Genomic DNA, 15,672 nt, shown 5'->3' on the forward strand with positions numbered 1-15,672 from the left:
CAGACTAGCCAGCCAGATTCCTAAGCAGAAAAGCCTTGCACTTAATCAATGTCCAGGTCATCTGTGACATTAGGAAACTAATCTTGCAGTTAGGCACTTGATTCTTAGCAAGCTGTCAAAGTACGTTTAATCCTCCGAGAGTCCCAGGTGCTGGACATCTTCAGACCAACATCCAGACTCGGTATGTGGCTGCTGGGGGGGAAGGGATTAACCCTCAAAAAAATGACTTCTGATGCCTATCCGGTACCTAGCAACAGATGCAGAGATGTCCTACAACCAATGCCATCAACTAATACGTATCTGCATTGAAGAAACAATTTGGCATATTGAATGTATGCTTTCATTGTCTTGACTAGTCTGGTGATGTTCTTTAGTACGAGGCAGTGAGAGTGTCTCATATTGTGACTGTCTACTACGCGCTGTACAACAGGACTATACAAAAAACCTGGAGCTGGAAGAGGAGGTGGAGGACCTTGATCTCTATTCTTCCTTGAAAGAGGATGGGGTGGAGGAAAAAGAGAAGGCAGGGGGGACAAAGTGGCTGCTCCAGAAGAACCTAGTGTCCAGGCATGGAAGGACAGCCACCATGGCTGTCCCAGGGCTCTCTGCATTCAGCAAGCTGGCACAGGCAGTGCTGATTCAGCGGTGTTTCACCTCTGTGGTTCTCGGTCTTTATTGCAGATGACTCTGTCCAAAGGTCTGCAGGTTAGGTTGATTGGCCGTGCTAAATTCTTCTTAGTGTCAGGGGGACCAGCAGGGTAGATATGTGGGGTTGCGGGGATAGGGCCAGGGTGGGATTGTTGTCAGTGTAGGCTCAGTAAGCTGAATGGCCTGCTTCTGCACTGTGGGGATTCTATGATTGTTAGTCAACTTCATTCAGGGAGAGAAATTATCCAGCAAGGAGACACATCTGAATAATTCCATTGCCATCCACTTTAAATGAAACTCCAATCTGCACCACCAACAGTCTCCCCCAGCACAGACAGCATGGAACCGAACCACCCTGTCCTTCACTGTATGGTCTCATTGACAACAAGCAATAGTAACACACAAATTTGCTTGTCAGCATAATCAAAAATACAATGAAGCGTACTCTGGGAAAGGGTTGAGTAACAATGAGGATCAGCATCCTCAGGAGCAGATGCAGAGCCCTGGGCATGAGGAACGCAGTAAAGCGGAATAAAGACCAGGATGGCAACGAAGACTATATCCTCATTTTAAGTGTACCACTGAAAAGAAAGCTACCTGGACATGCTAGAAGATCAGTGCCACCAAAGACTATGTCTACCAAGATAGATGGCAACAGATTGGTGCACTTGCCCTGCCCTGCGAGTAGCCTTGGACTTCAACGCCTTTGGCAAATTGCAAGGATCAGCAGCAGACCTTGGTGGCATCTTGAAGCTGTAGCACACCATTGTGTCTCACTGGTCACTGATGCCTGATTTGCTAAAGATGGGTAGTACATACAACTTCAAGCTGATGAACCTCAGGCACAAAGGGAAATAGGACTCGCCTCCAGTGTTGGGTTCCCAGAGGGGCAGGACATCATCGATTGCATTCATGTGGCATCAAGGCACCCACTGAATGACCCGTGAGATTCATCAACAGAAAAAGTTTCCTAAACATTCAGCTGGTATGCAATGTTAGCAAGAGATTTATGCACAAGTGTGAATGCTATGTGATATGCCATGATGCCTTCATCCTTGGGCAAGAGCAGATTGAAGAGATAGAGAGGGCCGAGGCCATGGATGGATTTAAATGAGACTTCGTGTAAGTAAGGATGGGTACATTTGAGTAATGACCTCAGATTTATGGAGGGTAGAATGTGGGAGGCCAGCCAGGAGTGCATTGGCATAATCAAGTCTAAAGGTAACAAAGGCATGAAAGAAGGTTTCAGCAGCAGATGAGCTGAGGCAAGGCTGAAGTCAGATGTACAGGTGGAAATAGGTCATCTTGTGACGGAAAGGTGTGTGATCAGAAGCTCAAATAAGACTAAGGTTGTCAACGGTCTGTCAGACTGTTGTCCTGGGAAAGTGATAGAATCAGTGGTAGAGAATGGAGTTTGGAGTAGGCATTGAAGACATTGGCTACGGTCTTCTCACTATTTAATTAGAGGAAATTTCTACTCATTCTAGAAATTTCTAGATCTTGGATAGGCAATCTGATAATTTGGCAACTGTGCAGGTTGCGAGAGAGAGGAGCAGTGGTGAGGTCAATGTCCAAAAAAAAATAATGCTGTGCTCTCACATCATGTTACCAAGGGACAATATGTAGATGAGCAAGTGTCACTATATGCTGAGATTGTACCTGTCCTTGCTGTTGCGAAGGATGAGTCTGGCCACGTTGCCATGTAAAGCTCCAAGCAGTAGGACCATGCCACACCACCTATTCCTCATGGCCAGGTTTATGCAGAAAAACTCCTTTGCCCACATCTCCATTTGGCAGTGATTTGCACATTACGCCCTAGAGGCCCTGTGGGAAAAGGAAATTAATAGAAACTGTCAGATGGTTCCCTGAGCCAACTGCCAAAGTCACTTGGCAGAAATGCCTCATGACATGAGGTGATGGAATGTACAGTTAATTGGGGTGGCTTTTGGTTGGGAACGGTGTCATCACCCCTCAGCCAAGCTTCCACAAAGGCAGTGATGTTGATGAAATCATTCATGTTAACTTGGCGAGAGCCTTGTTCACAAGTGAACAACCAAATCATGTGGGAGATCATAGAAACCCTACAGTGCAGAAGGAGGCCATTCGGCCCATCGAGTCTGCACCGACCACAATCCCACCCAGGCCCTACCCCCACATATTTACCCGCTAATCCCTCTAACCTACACATCTCAGGACTCTAAGGGGCAATTTTTAACCTGGCCAATCAACCTAACCCGCACATCTTTGGACTGTGGGAGGAAACCGGAGCACCCGGAGGAAACCCACGCAGACAGGAGGAGAATGTGCAAACTCCACACAGACAGTGACCCAAGCCGGGAATCGAACCCAGGTCCCTGGAGCTGTGAAGCAGCAGTGCTAACCACTGTGCTACTGTGCCGCCTTATTTGTGGGTGTACTGGTGAAGGGCACATGGTCAGCCATGAGAGGAGTGCATTAGATGAAGAGATTTGCATGTTTAGGCCCCAGCAAATGTGTTTGGTAGGAACTTTGGTGGTCGCGGAGGAGTGACAACACCAGTTGCCCAAGTATCCTAATGAATTAGCACCGAGTATCTCAATGAGCCCTTCAAAGGATGCCAAGAGAGGCATAGAGGGACATTTTAGACTCACCCACGAGAGAGTCGAGCCTGGGAGAACGACAAGTAAACAGTTAGACATTCACTTCACCAAGTGAGCCATCAAGACTTCTGAGCAACAGGGCAGGAGTAGCACCAAAAAAATAACACATTTTGGATTTGTAACAGTAGAGCATTGTTGAAATGTACTGATCCACTGTACATTTTTAATGAGGCTTGGTTTCTATAAACATTTTGTTTGCCTACATGGATTTAAATTCTGTGATGCATATTCAGTTGAATAATGCAATTTACCTTTTCTCCTCCAGTGGGGCACACTGCCATAATAACTTATTACCTGAATTGAGTGCAGATGCCACAGAAAAGTTGAAAGTTTGTTTATTTATAAGTCACAAATAAGGCTAATATTAACACTGCAATGAAGTTACCGTGAAATTCCCCTAGTCACCGCAGTCCGGCGCCTGTTTGGGTCAATGCACCTAACCAGCACTTCTTTCAGACTGTGGGAGGAAGCGGAGCACCTGGAGGAAATCCGTGCAGACTCAGCACAAGTGGCAACCCAAGCCGGGAATCGAAGCCGGGTCCCTGGCGCTGTGAGGCAGCAGTGCTAACCATTGTGCCGCCCCGGAAAGAAGGGCGTAAAGGGCCCCGTAAAGCTGCTTCACAGCTCCAGGGACCTGGGTTCGATTCCCAGCTTGGGTCACTGTCTGTGTGGAGTTTGCACATTCTCCTCGTGTCTGTGTGGGTTTCCTCCGGGTGCTCCGGTTTCCTCCCACAGTCCAAAGATGTGCTGGTTAGGTTGATTGGCCATGCTAAAATTGCCCTTAGTGTCCTGAGATGCGTAGATTAGAGGGATTAGTGGGTAAATATGTAAGGACATGAGGGTAGGAGCTGGGTGGGATTGTGGTTGGTGCAGACTCGATGGGCCGAACGGCTGCTTTCTGTACTGTAGAGTTTCTATGATTCTATGATTGTAAATTAATTCAGAAAACTTGCTATGTAGTAACCTTAATATTTCAGAGGGTGCAACTTTTGTTAGAATCAAAGTAATTTCCTGTTGTCCTTATTGTTTTCATGATGATTTCTAGGCTCTCGGTTTATCAACATGGTTATATGCCCATTCTTTAGTGCTTTACACTTTTATTCTGTATTGTTTTACTTATAAATCTTAAAAGAACTTGAAAATGACTATGGGGTACATTTGGGGGGTGGGTGGGGCGGAGGGCAGTAAAAGACAACCTTCATCCTTTCCTACATCCTATTTTCATATTGCTGTGATGAGATATTAAACTAGTTATTTCAAACTGGCACAGATGCAGTGGTTTATAAACTGGTGGGAAAGGTTGAGTAAGTAGCAGTAAAAATGCAGTTGATGCTAAGCTCACTCTAACAACGCAAGCAGCATTTCAGACCTCCCCCACGACTGGTGGTGAGATCGGAATCAAATAAAAATCTGGAATTAAAAGTCTAATGACAACTGTGAAACCATAGTCGATTGTCGTAAAAACCCATCTGGTTCACTAATGTCCTTTAGGGAAGGAAGTTTGCCATCCATACCTGGGCTGGTCTACATGTGACTCCAGATCCACAGCAATGTGGTTGACTCTTAAATGCCCGCTGAAATGGTAGCAAACCACTCGGTTCAAAGGCAATTAGGGATCATTAGGCAATAAATGTTGGCCCAGGCAGGGACGCTCACATCCCCTGAACGAATAAAAAACAAAATCACCCCAAGAAACATACCGGTGATTAAGGTTATGTCAGAGCTTTCAAGTTAATTGGTGTTAATTAACATTACAGCAATAGATTTCTCCCAAGAGTATTCAATGGAAGTGAGCAAATTTCCAAAGGCAGAATGGGAGTGGGAAAGATTGAAGAAGGAAGATAGAATGAGGATAAGTCCATATATGCCAATAGTCAGCTTTTTAAGCTGTCAGTAAGCATATATTTAAACCTATGTGTCAGTTTGACAGGGTTTAAGATAAATCTTTCCTCCAGGGCGATTAGACATTGTTTATGAATTAGATCAGTTGAAGGGTATAATTGGCAGATCATATCTGCTTATTTTAAATCATAGAATGGTTACAGCACAGAAGAACCATTCATGTCCATGCTGCCTCTGTGCACAGCTACACAGTCCCACTCCCCTACCCTTTCCATTAGGGTAGATGTTGTTGAAGGGCAAATTGTTGAAGGGCAACCAAAGCTCCCAGGATGATGAAGTAGGTTATTGCTTCCAGTGAAATAGCAGACAGCAGAATGCGTCATGAATGAATTAAATGTTCACTATTATTAACAATAGTCACATCTCGCCTCATGCACATTAAGGCCTTAAGAACCAAGTTTTGGGTGTGACCATCAAAATTCAGTTCAAAGTTTTATTTTGACATTGACCAGGAAGGGCATTTGCCAAGACTAAAGAGTTTCCTTTTTGTGTTTGTTAGCTTTGCCATGCTGAAAATGCTGACAGTGTCACTATACAGGATTTCTGTGTTGAATATAATTGTGTTGCTTATTTCATGACCCCATGGTTTTCAGTGGGAGAAGCTGAATGTTACTCACATTTTGTTTTTGTGGTCAAATGAACAGTGCTATCTGGATAATAACAAAGCCAACTTCATCAACAGCTGGTGTTTTGCTGTTGTGGTGTAAATTTGTGTCTCGATAGTTTGACCATACTGTAGAACGTGTATATAATCTTAACTTGCCCCGTTTGACTTTGTATTTCAGGTACGATATTCGGCCCAATCACTCTTTGATTATCTCAAAACAATTCGTCTTGACGTGGAAGCCATGAACAAGTTCTTTGGGACCCTAATACAAATCTTTAAGGATAATCTACATAATGACAGGTGGGAAAACGGATGGTAATCTATTTGGCTTATTTACTGTTTGGAAAGTACATTTTTAGTAGGTATTCAACCCTAGTAAATCTTTCACTGTCTTCGTGGACACTGGTGAAGACTGTACTTGACCATAAGGGGCTCAGGCTCTGAAGTTAAGAAAACTTGAGCAAAATACTAACTGCATGGAATGTGTATTATGATATTAGCTTAACTAACTCATGGCACATAAGCAGTAACATGTATCCTGTACAGATTTTAGTCTGGATCCAATTCCCTTCTAATTGCACTTCAGAAGGGACCACCAATGAGAAAATGTTCTTTTGTAAAAAAACCTCACTGCACTCTGAATTCTGTTATTAATAGTTCAAAAGTTAAAACTATGGAAATTTTAAAAATGTTTTCAGAGTGTTTTCTGTGCTTCTACCCTCCCACTCAGCAGGCTAGTATTCAGCTGTAGTCCACAATGGACCATATGCATCACCTTCCTGCTGCTGCCTGTTCTATTCATTTATCAAATATAGAAGCCTATTTGAAATGGTTTAAGATTATTTTTTAAATGCCTGTCATGAACATTTGTTACTCAAAATGTCAATCAACCTTCATGTTGTAAAGTGTTTATTTTAAAAGACTAAAGTATAGTAATTCATTTCCAACATTGTCACTGTTTTTCAGGGTGTCCATCCCCATGCTGAAGATGCTTGACCAAATGCTGGCTAATGGGTGCTTTGATATTTTCACAACAGGTGAAAGGTATTTGTTAGTCAGAGATAAGATATCTGCTCATATTCCAGAGATCCATTTATCTCCCAGTGTATGACTACTCTGATTTCTTATCTAATCTTTGAACAAGATTTGTGCCATTAGGGGGAAGATAGTGGCTTAGTGGTATTGTCGCTGGACTGGTAATCCAGAGACCCAGGAAGGCCCAGGTTAAATTCCCAGCAGGGCAGCTGGTGAAATTTGAATTCAATAAACGTCTGGAATTAAAAGTCTACTGATGACCATGAAACCATTGTCGAATGTTATAAAAACCATCTAGTTCAGTAATGTCCTTTAAAGGTAGGAAATATGCCGTCCTTATCTGGTCTAGCCTATGTGAGACTCCAAAGCCACAGCAATGTGGTTGACTGTCAACTGCCTTGGGCAACTATTCGGGTGGCAAGGTGGCACAGCGGTTAGCACTGCTGCCGCACAGGGACCCGGGTCCGATTCCTGGCTCGGGCCACTGTCAAAGAACAAAGAACAATACAGCACAGGAACAGGCCCTTCGGCCCTCCAAGCCCGCGCCGCTCCCCGGTCCAGGATTGAATCCTGAATCCAGGATCCCCGCCCAATTTTCCAGCCTATCTACATACCAATATCCTATCCACCGAGCTGTCCCTCACAGCTACGATGCTTTGTTCATCACAACCTATTAACTCACCCCCACCCCCCCATTCCAGACCATGTGATCTCCAGGGAGAGGCGAAAACCCAGAGTGAAAACCCCAGGGCCAATATGGGGAAAAAAAATCTGGGAAATTCCTCTCCGACCCCCTGAGGCGATCGAAACGAGTCCAGGAGATCACAATGGCCCTGATCGGAAAATGCTTCCCAACCCTAGTCATTTCCACTTCCACGAACACCATATGAATTCCCTGCCCCCGAGACAGGTTCCCAACTATCCGCAGTCTCGCTCTGTACTGGCACCAGCAAGATGATCATAGAATGAAGCCTTGAAACGAGAAACAAGGAACAATTAGCCTGCGCCGCTCCCTGATCCAAACTAGACCACTCTTTTGTATCCCTCCATTCCCACTCCGTTCATATAGCTGTCTAGATAAGTCTTAAACGTTCCCAGTGTGTCCGCCTCCACCACCTTGCCCGGCAACACATTCCAGGCCCCCACGACCCTCTGTGTGAAATATGTCCTTCTGATATCTGTGTTAAACCTCCCCCCCTTCACCTTGAACCTACGACCCCTCGTGAACGTCACCACCGACCCGGGGAAAAGCTTCCCACCGTTCACCCTATCTATGCCTTTCATAATTTTATACACCTCTATTAAGTCTCCCCTCATCTTCCGTCTTTCCAAGGAGAACAACCCCAGTTTCCCCAATCTCTCCTCATAACCAAGCCCCCCCATACCAGGCAACATCCTGGTAAACCTCCTCTGTACTCTCTCCAAAGCCTCCACGTCCTTCAGGTAGTGTGGCGACCAGAACTGGACGCAGTATTCCAAATGCAGCCGAACCAACGTTCTATACATCTGCAACATCAGACCCCAACTCTTATACTCTATGCCCCGTCCTATAAAGGCAAGCATGCCATATGCCTTCTTCACCACCTTCTCCACCTGTGATGTCACCTTCAAAGATCTGTGGACTTGCACACCCAGGTCCCTCTGCGACTCTACACCCTTTATGGTTCTTCCATTTATCGTGTAGCTCCTCCCTACATTATTCCCACCAAAATGCATCACTTCGCATTTATCAGGATTGAACTCCATCTGCCATTTCCTTGCCCAAATTTCCAGCCTATCTATATCCTTCTGTAGCCTCTGACAATGTTCCTCACTATCTGCAAGTCCTGCCAGTTTTGTGTCGTCCGCAAACTTACTGATCACCCCAGTTACTCCTTCTTCCAGATCATTTATATAAATCACAAACAGCAGAGGTCCCAATACAGAGCCCTGCGGAACACCACTAGTCACAGGCCTCCAGCCGGAAAAAGACCCTTCCACTACCACCCTCTGTCTTCTATGACCAAGCCAGTTCTCCACCCATCTAGCCACCTCCCCCTTTATCCCATGGGATCCAACCTTTTTCACTAGCCTACCATGAGGGACTTTGTCAAACGCTTTACTAAAGTCCATATAGACAACATCCACGGCCCTTCCTTCGTCAACCATTTTGGTCACTTCTTCAAAAAACACCACCAGGTTAGTGAGGCATGACCTCCCTCTCACAAAACCATGTTGACTATCGTTAATGAGTTTATTCCTTTCTAAATGCGCATACATCCTATCTCTAAGAATCTTCTCCAACAACTTCTCCACCACGGACGTCAAGCTCACCGGCCTATAATTACCCGGGTTATCCTTCCTACCCTTCTTAAATAACGGGACCACATTGGCTATCCTCCAATCCTCTGGGACCTCACCTGCGTCCAGTGACGAGACAAAGATTTGCGTCAGAGGCCCAACGATTTCACCTCTCGTCTCCCTGAGCAGCCTTGGATAGATTCCATCAGGCCCTGGGGATTTGTCAGTCTTTATATTCTCTAACAAACCTAACACTTCCTCCTTTGTAATGGAGATTTTCTCCAACGGTTCAACACTCCCCTCAGAGACACTCCCAGTCAACACATCCCTCTCCTTTGTGAATACCGACGCAAAGTATTCATTTAGGATCTCTCCTACTTCTTTGGGCTCCAAGCATAAGTCCCCACTTTTGTCCCTGAGAGGTCCGATTTTTTCCCTAACAACCCTTTTGTTCCTAACGTATGAATAAAATGCCTTGGGATTCTCCTTAATCCTGTCTGCCAAGAACATTTCGTGACCCCTTTTTGCTCTTCTAATTCCCCGTTTGAGTACTTTCCTACTTTCATTGTACTCCTCCAGAGCTCCCTCCGTTTTTAGCTGCTTGGACCTAACATACGCCTCTCTTTTCCTTTTGACCAGTCCCTCAATTTCCCTGGTTATCCACGGTTCTCTAATCCTACCCTTCCTATCCTTCTTTTTTACAGGCACATGCTTGTCCTGTAGCCCTAACAACCGTTCCTTAAAAGACTGCCACATACCAGATGTGGATTTCCCTCAAACAGCCTCTCCCAATCAAGAGCTGCCAATTTCTGCCTGATCCCAATAAAGTTAGCCTTCCCCCAATCCAACACCTTACCCTTGGGACACCACTCATCCTTTTCCATCACTATCCTAAAGCTAACAGAATTGTGGTCACTATTTGCCACATGTTCCCCAACCAAAACTTTGAAGACCTGACCGGGCTCATTCCCCAGTACCAGGTCCAGTATAGCCCCCTCTCTAGTTGGGCTGTCCACATATTGTTCCAACGAACCCTCCTGTACACATTTTACAAATTCCTCCCCATCCAGAGTCCCTGCCCTGAGCGATTTCCAGTCTATACCAGGGAAATTGAAGTCTCCCACTACAACAACCCTATATTTCCTGCACCTATCCAGTATCTCCTGACATATCCACTGAACAGTAGAGTTTATGAAAGTTATAGGTATAGATAGTATCAGAGTTCAAACAACTGTCAAAAGTGTAATCAGAAGTCAAAGATGCATGGATTACTCCCTCAGGGAATATAGCAGTGTCTATGTTCATATTTATGAAAAATAAGTACATAGTAAACTGAGCAACAGGGTATCACTTCTACTACCCCATGTCTGTGTGGAGTTTGCATGTTCTCCCCGTGTCTGCGTGGGTTTCCTCCCAAAGTCCAAAGATGTGCGGGTTAGGTGGATTGGCCTTGTTAAATTGCCCCTTAGTGTCAGGGGGACTAGCTAGGATAAATGCATGAGGTAATGGGGATAGGGCTTGGGTGGGATTGTGGTCGGTGCAGACCCGATGGGCTGAATGGCCTCCTTCTGCACTGTAGGGTTCTATGAGTTAGGGATGGGCAATAAATGCTGACTGTGCCAGCGGCAGCCACATCCCTCCCATGAACAAATGAAAAACAATTTTGAAATGGAATAAAAATGAGGTTTATGCCACTTGAACTTCAGGTTTTTTCCCATTTGCTGGATTTTCCATTCTTGATTTTTGGCATTGGTTAAGCTGCTGAATAAACTCCTGCTGCTGTTGTGTTGCTTGCTCTTGACTGGGACCGTTTGACCTGAGGGGTGTCCAGGGATGGAGAGTTGCTGCAGTTTATTGTTGAACACCATTTAGTATCTTGTTACAGACCAACACTGGGAGAAAAACCCAGTGGACATGACAACAATAAGAAGTTGCACAACACCAGGTTAAAGTCCAACAGGTTTATTTAGTCCTACATACAGTCCTGTACCATGTCTGACATACACTGAAATACGCTGGGTTGTTGAAGTGGACTGGGATGTGTACCATTCATATCTTGGAGTTCATGCTGCACTTTGCTGAACACTGCGCTGGAGCAGTGTAAGGAGCAGAACCTACAGCAAAGTGAAATAGAACCAAATCAAACATCATTTTATTTTTGTTAATTGAGAAGCTTCTTGAGAACTAATTGAGAACTCCTGCAAGTTCCAGTTCTCTAGTGAATAGTCACTGGGCAGATACGCTGTACTCACTTAGGTTTTTGGTAAATTATCTTTATTAACATAAATACTGAGCAATGGGGTAGTAGAAGTGATACCCTGTTGCTCAGTTTACTATGTACTTATTTTTCATAAATATGAACATAGACACTGCTATATTCCCTGAGGGAGTAACCCATGCATCTTTGACTTCTGATTACACTTTTGACAGTTGTTTGAACTCTGATACTATCTATACCTATATAACTTTCATAAACTCTACTGTTCAGAAGTAAATATTAACCAGCATAGGAGTCCTCTTCTGTTGAATGCAGTATAGCATTGCACTGCTAAGTTTATTCATAGGGTTAGTACAGAATTTTTTTTAGCTTTTTTAATCTAAAGGCTTAAGTTAATACAATGTTCACATTTACAATGGTCGAGATTGTAACATCAGTAGGTGCTTTTAGAAATGTCACAGGTTCCGTAGCAAAATGTGGAACAAGGATTTGCCAGCTATGAATGTTTTATGAGAGGATAATAAGGAGTAGTCTAAATTGGTTACTCTTAATCAATTAATGGGAATGATTTGTAAGATTCCACATATTGCTGCCATTAGCTTTCAAAGGACTGGAAATTGTTGAGCCTTAAACTACTGAGTGCGCCCCCTTCACCTAAAAATTAATTGAAGGGCAACACAGCTCGACTTTAGTTTCGGAGACCACCCTCAGCCATGCCATAAGAAATATAATTGACGTACTGCTTATCTTCAAAGCAGATGGCCTGTGTTCAGGGCACACATGTCCCCGATTCACATAAAGGAAAGCTTGCATTTTTCCCTTAATGTTGACTCTCTTTTCTTTGCCTGTTGAGCAGATGGAATTTTCCCCACTGCCAGCAAAGTGTCTGCAACTTGATACATTTCACATAACATCGACCCAGCACTTTTCTTCTAAAGCATATTTGAAGTGGCTGGTAGACAGAACAAAATAAGACCTTGCTCAGTGGTACACAAAGACCATTTTTGAGCTAACTCGTTCCAGACACTGTAGTAGAATTGGCTTCTTTGTGCTCTGTTAATATCAATATATGCAATGCATACTTGTTTTACACCGTATTTAAATAGGTATCTTGAAAAACAAGAAGCTGTGTACCAATATTTATGCTATCAATACTGCTGATTCATACAAGTCTTTTTTGATTAAATGTCTGTTGAACTAGTAGTGGCAGACTGGCTAAGGTGCCCCTTTCACACTTTGTAAAATGGTTGATACCATCCTGTGACCACTTTGCTTGTGGCAGCCAGCCAGTGGGGCATCATTGCTCTCAGTCCTGCTTACTTGCCATGCCAACTTTAAGAGAGTGGCACAGGAAAAATAGTGAAGGAAGAAGGAAAGTTAAAATAAATTGAAGAAAGAAAATCATTTGTTAAGCTCTGGCAGATCCTGTTGAATTATTATAACTTGGTACAAATAATGTAAATTTGTCAATTTTTTGGATGCTCTGAGGATGTGAAAATGGCTATATAAATGCAAGATGGTTCTTATGTCCCCTGTGGAATTTTTTTCTAGTTCCTTCGCTCCCTCTTCCTTTAACTCTGTTTTTGATCTGTTAGCATACCCACTTTATACAGCTTTCCATTTTTATTCACTCTATTCATTTTTTTGCTTTATCAATCTTTAATTTTCTTTGCTGCCTTTACTTCCTGCTGATATTTTCCATTTTAAAATATGTCCCTTTCTGCCCTCAAGGTTTTGTGGATAGAGGCACTTCCTAATGTGTATGTACCAAGACATGCAAATGAAGGAGCAGCCAGATTTACTTCATGGTCTATTAGGAGTTGGCTGTTCTCAACTAGGGCACTGCAGTTGGTCTCAACACATTAGGGCTCAATCCTCATCACTCCATGCCACTGCTGTGAAATATACTGTAAGAAGTCTCACAACACCAGGTTAAAGTCCAACAGGTTTATTTGGTAGCAAATACCATAAGCTTTCAGAGCGCTGCTCCTTTGTCAGATGGAGTGGAAATGTGCTGTTTGAGAGCACATTTCCACTCCATCTGACGAAGGAGCAGCGCTCCGAAAGCTTATGGTATTTGCTACCAAATAAACCTGTTGGACTTTAACCTGGTGTTGTGAGACTTCTTACTGTGTTCACCCCAGTCCAACGCTGGCACCTCCACATCGTGAAATATACTGGCATGGATGCCAGGTGAGGTCTGAGTTGGGTTCACCTGATGTTCCATATTATTAAATAGTATTCAGACGCTCAGTGGCTAGCCTTGCACTTGCTTGACGTTCCTGAGATCCATGGAATCACATGCCAACATGTTGAACCATTTTATGGGAAGGAAGAAAGAAATGAGAAGTAAACTGCAGGGAATGATGTGATATTGGAAAGGGAGACAAAGAATCTCTTTTACCTTCTCTCTGGCAAAAATGAAATGATGCTTAATAACAAATAATTTGTTTCTGTTTTCCCCTGTACTTCAAGCTTGTAATAATACCCCCTATTGCCTATGTCTGTTGCGATATGATTCACAATTATTCCTCTAAATTTCCCATCTCCTTTCCTGAGGACTTCTCCATGCTGGTGTATGGTTGCAAGACATAAGTTGTCTTGACATAAGTTGCAAGACATTAGTTCTTTGAGAAGGTGACCAAAGACGTGGATGAGGGTAAAGCGGTTGATGTGGTGTATATGGATTTCAGCAAAGCGTTTGATAAGGTTCCCCATGGTAAGCTATTGCAGAAAATACGGACACATGGGATTGAGGGTGATTTAGTGGTTTGGATCAGGAATTGGCTAGCTGAAAGAAAACAGAGGATGGTGGTTGATGGGAAATGTTCATCCTGGAGTTCGGTTACTAGTGGTGTACCGCAAGGATCTGTTTTGGGGCCACTGCTGTTTGTCATTTTTATAAATGACCTGGATGAGGGGGTAGAAGGATGGATTAGTAAATTTGCGGATGACACTAAAGTTGGTGGAGTTGTAGACAGTGCGGAGGGAAGTGGCAGGTTACAGAGGGATATAGATAAGCTGCAGAGCTGGGCTGAGAGGTGGCAAATGGAGTTTAATGCGGAAAAGTGTGAGGTGATTCACTTTGGAAGGAGTAACAGGAATACAGAGTACTGGGCTAATGGTAAGATACTTGGTAGTGTGGATGAACAGAGGGATCTGGGTGTCCATGTGCATAGATCCCTGAAAGTTGGCACCCAGGTTGATAGGGTTGTTAAGAAGGCATACGGTGTGTTAGCTTTTATTGGTAGAGGGATTGAGTTTCGAAGCCATGAGGTCATGCTGCAACTGTACAAAACTCTGGTGCGGCCACACTTGGAGTATTGCGTACAGTTCTGGTCGCCGCATTATAGGAAAAATGTGGAAGCGTTGGAAAGGGTATAGAGGAGGTTTACCAGGATGTTGCCTGGTATGGTGGGAAGATCATATGAGGAAAAGCTGAGAGACTTGAGGTTGTTTTTGTTAGAGAGAAGGTCAAGAGGTGACTTAATAGAGGCATACAAGATGATCAGAGGATTAGATAGGGTGGAGAGTGAGAGCCTTTTTCCTCGGATGGTGATGGCTAACACGAGGGGACATAGCTTTAAATTGAGGGGTGATAGATATAGGACAGATGTCAGGGGTAGGTTTTTTACTCAGAGCGTAGTAAGGGCGTGGAATGCCCTGCCTGCAGCAGTAGTGGACTCGTCAACATTAAGAGCATTCAAATGGTTATTGGATAAACATATGGATGATATTGGAATAGTGTAGATTAGAGGGGCTTTAGATTGGTTTCACTGGTCGGCGCAACATCGAAGGCCAAAGGGCCTGTACTGCGCTGTAATGTTCTATGTTCCTTGACACGTGCATTTCTTCCAAGTAATTAATCTTTGTCAATATGTCAAGACTGTGAGTGTTGAACTTGAACAAGTTTTAAGTCCACTGCTCATCAAATATCACACATGTGCTTTCCAATAAAAATCACTGGATAGTTACCAGTGGTGGTGGTTAACTTTTTAAATCTATATAGAGACAAGGACATCTATGACTGTCTTACAGTACAATATATTAATATGGGTGTGTTAGTCACAGCTATTAGTTTAACTAACTGTCAGAAGTTCGCGTCGTATTTTTCTCCCTTCGGATTTGCAGTTGCCAATTGTAACAGCCCCACTGCCACACTGGTTAACTCATTTTAAACTTAAGAATTTCCTGATTTATATATGGTCCAGCACCATACCACGTGGTGAATTAACCCACTGAACTGTCAGGGAATCTCCTGGCAATCACTTTATTTGTCATTTTTTTTCATAAACCTCAAACTGTAGTATCAAGTCGGGGAGCAATTTTTAAAGTATTGTCTT

The 15,672-nt window shown here is 43.7% G+C and overlaps 1 protein-coding gene across 2 annotated transcripts in view; it reads left to right on the plus strand.

Moving 5' to 3' along the window:
- The window catches only part of tbcd (tubulin folding cofactor D), a 248,461-nt gene that overhangs the window by 214,181 nt on the left and 18,608 nt on the right, over positions 1–15,672 (plus strand). For both annotated transcript variants that reach the window (XM_078225420.1, XM_078225421.1), the window contains exons 33-34: positions 5,975–6,096; positions 6,763–6,840. In XM_078225420.1, the coding sequence (XP_078081546.1) occupies positions 5,975–6,096; positions 6,763–6,840 (200 nt within the window). The remainder of the gene's footprint in view (positions 1–5,974; positions 6,097–6,762; positions 6,841–15,672) is intronic.

The sequence above is a fragment of the Mustelus asterias genome, chromosome 12, assembly GCF_964213995.1.
Source record: "Mustelus asterias chromosome 12, sMusAst1.hap1.1, whole genome shotgun sequence".
Classification (NCBI taxonomy): Eukaryota; Metazoa; Chordata; class Chondrichthyes; order Carcharhiniformes; family Triakidae; genus Mustelus; species Mustelus asterias.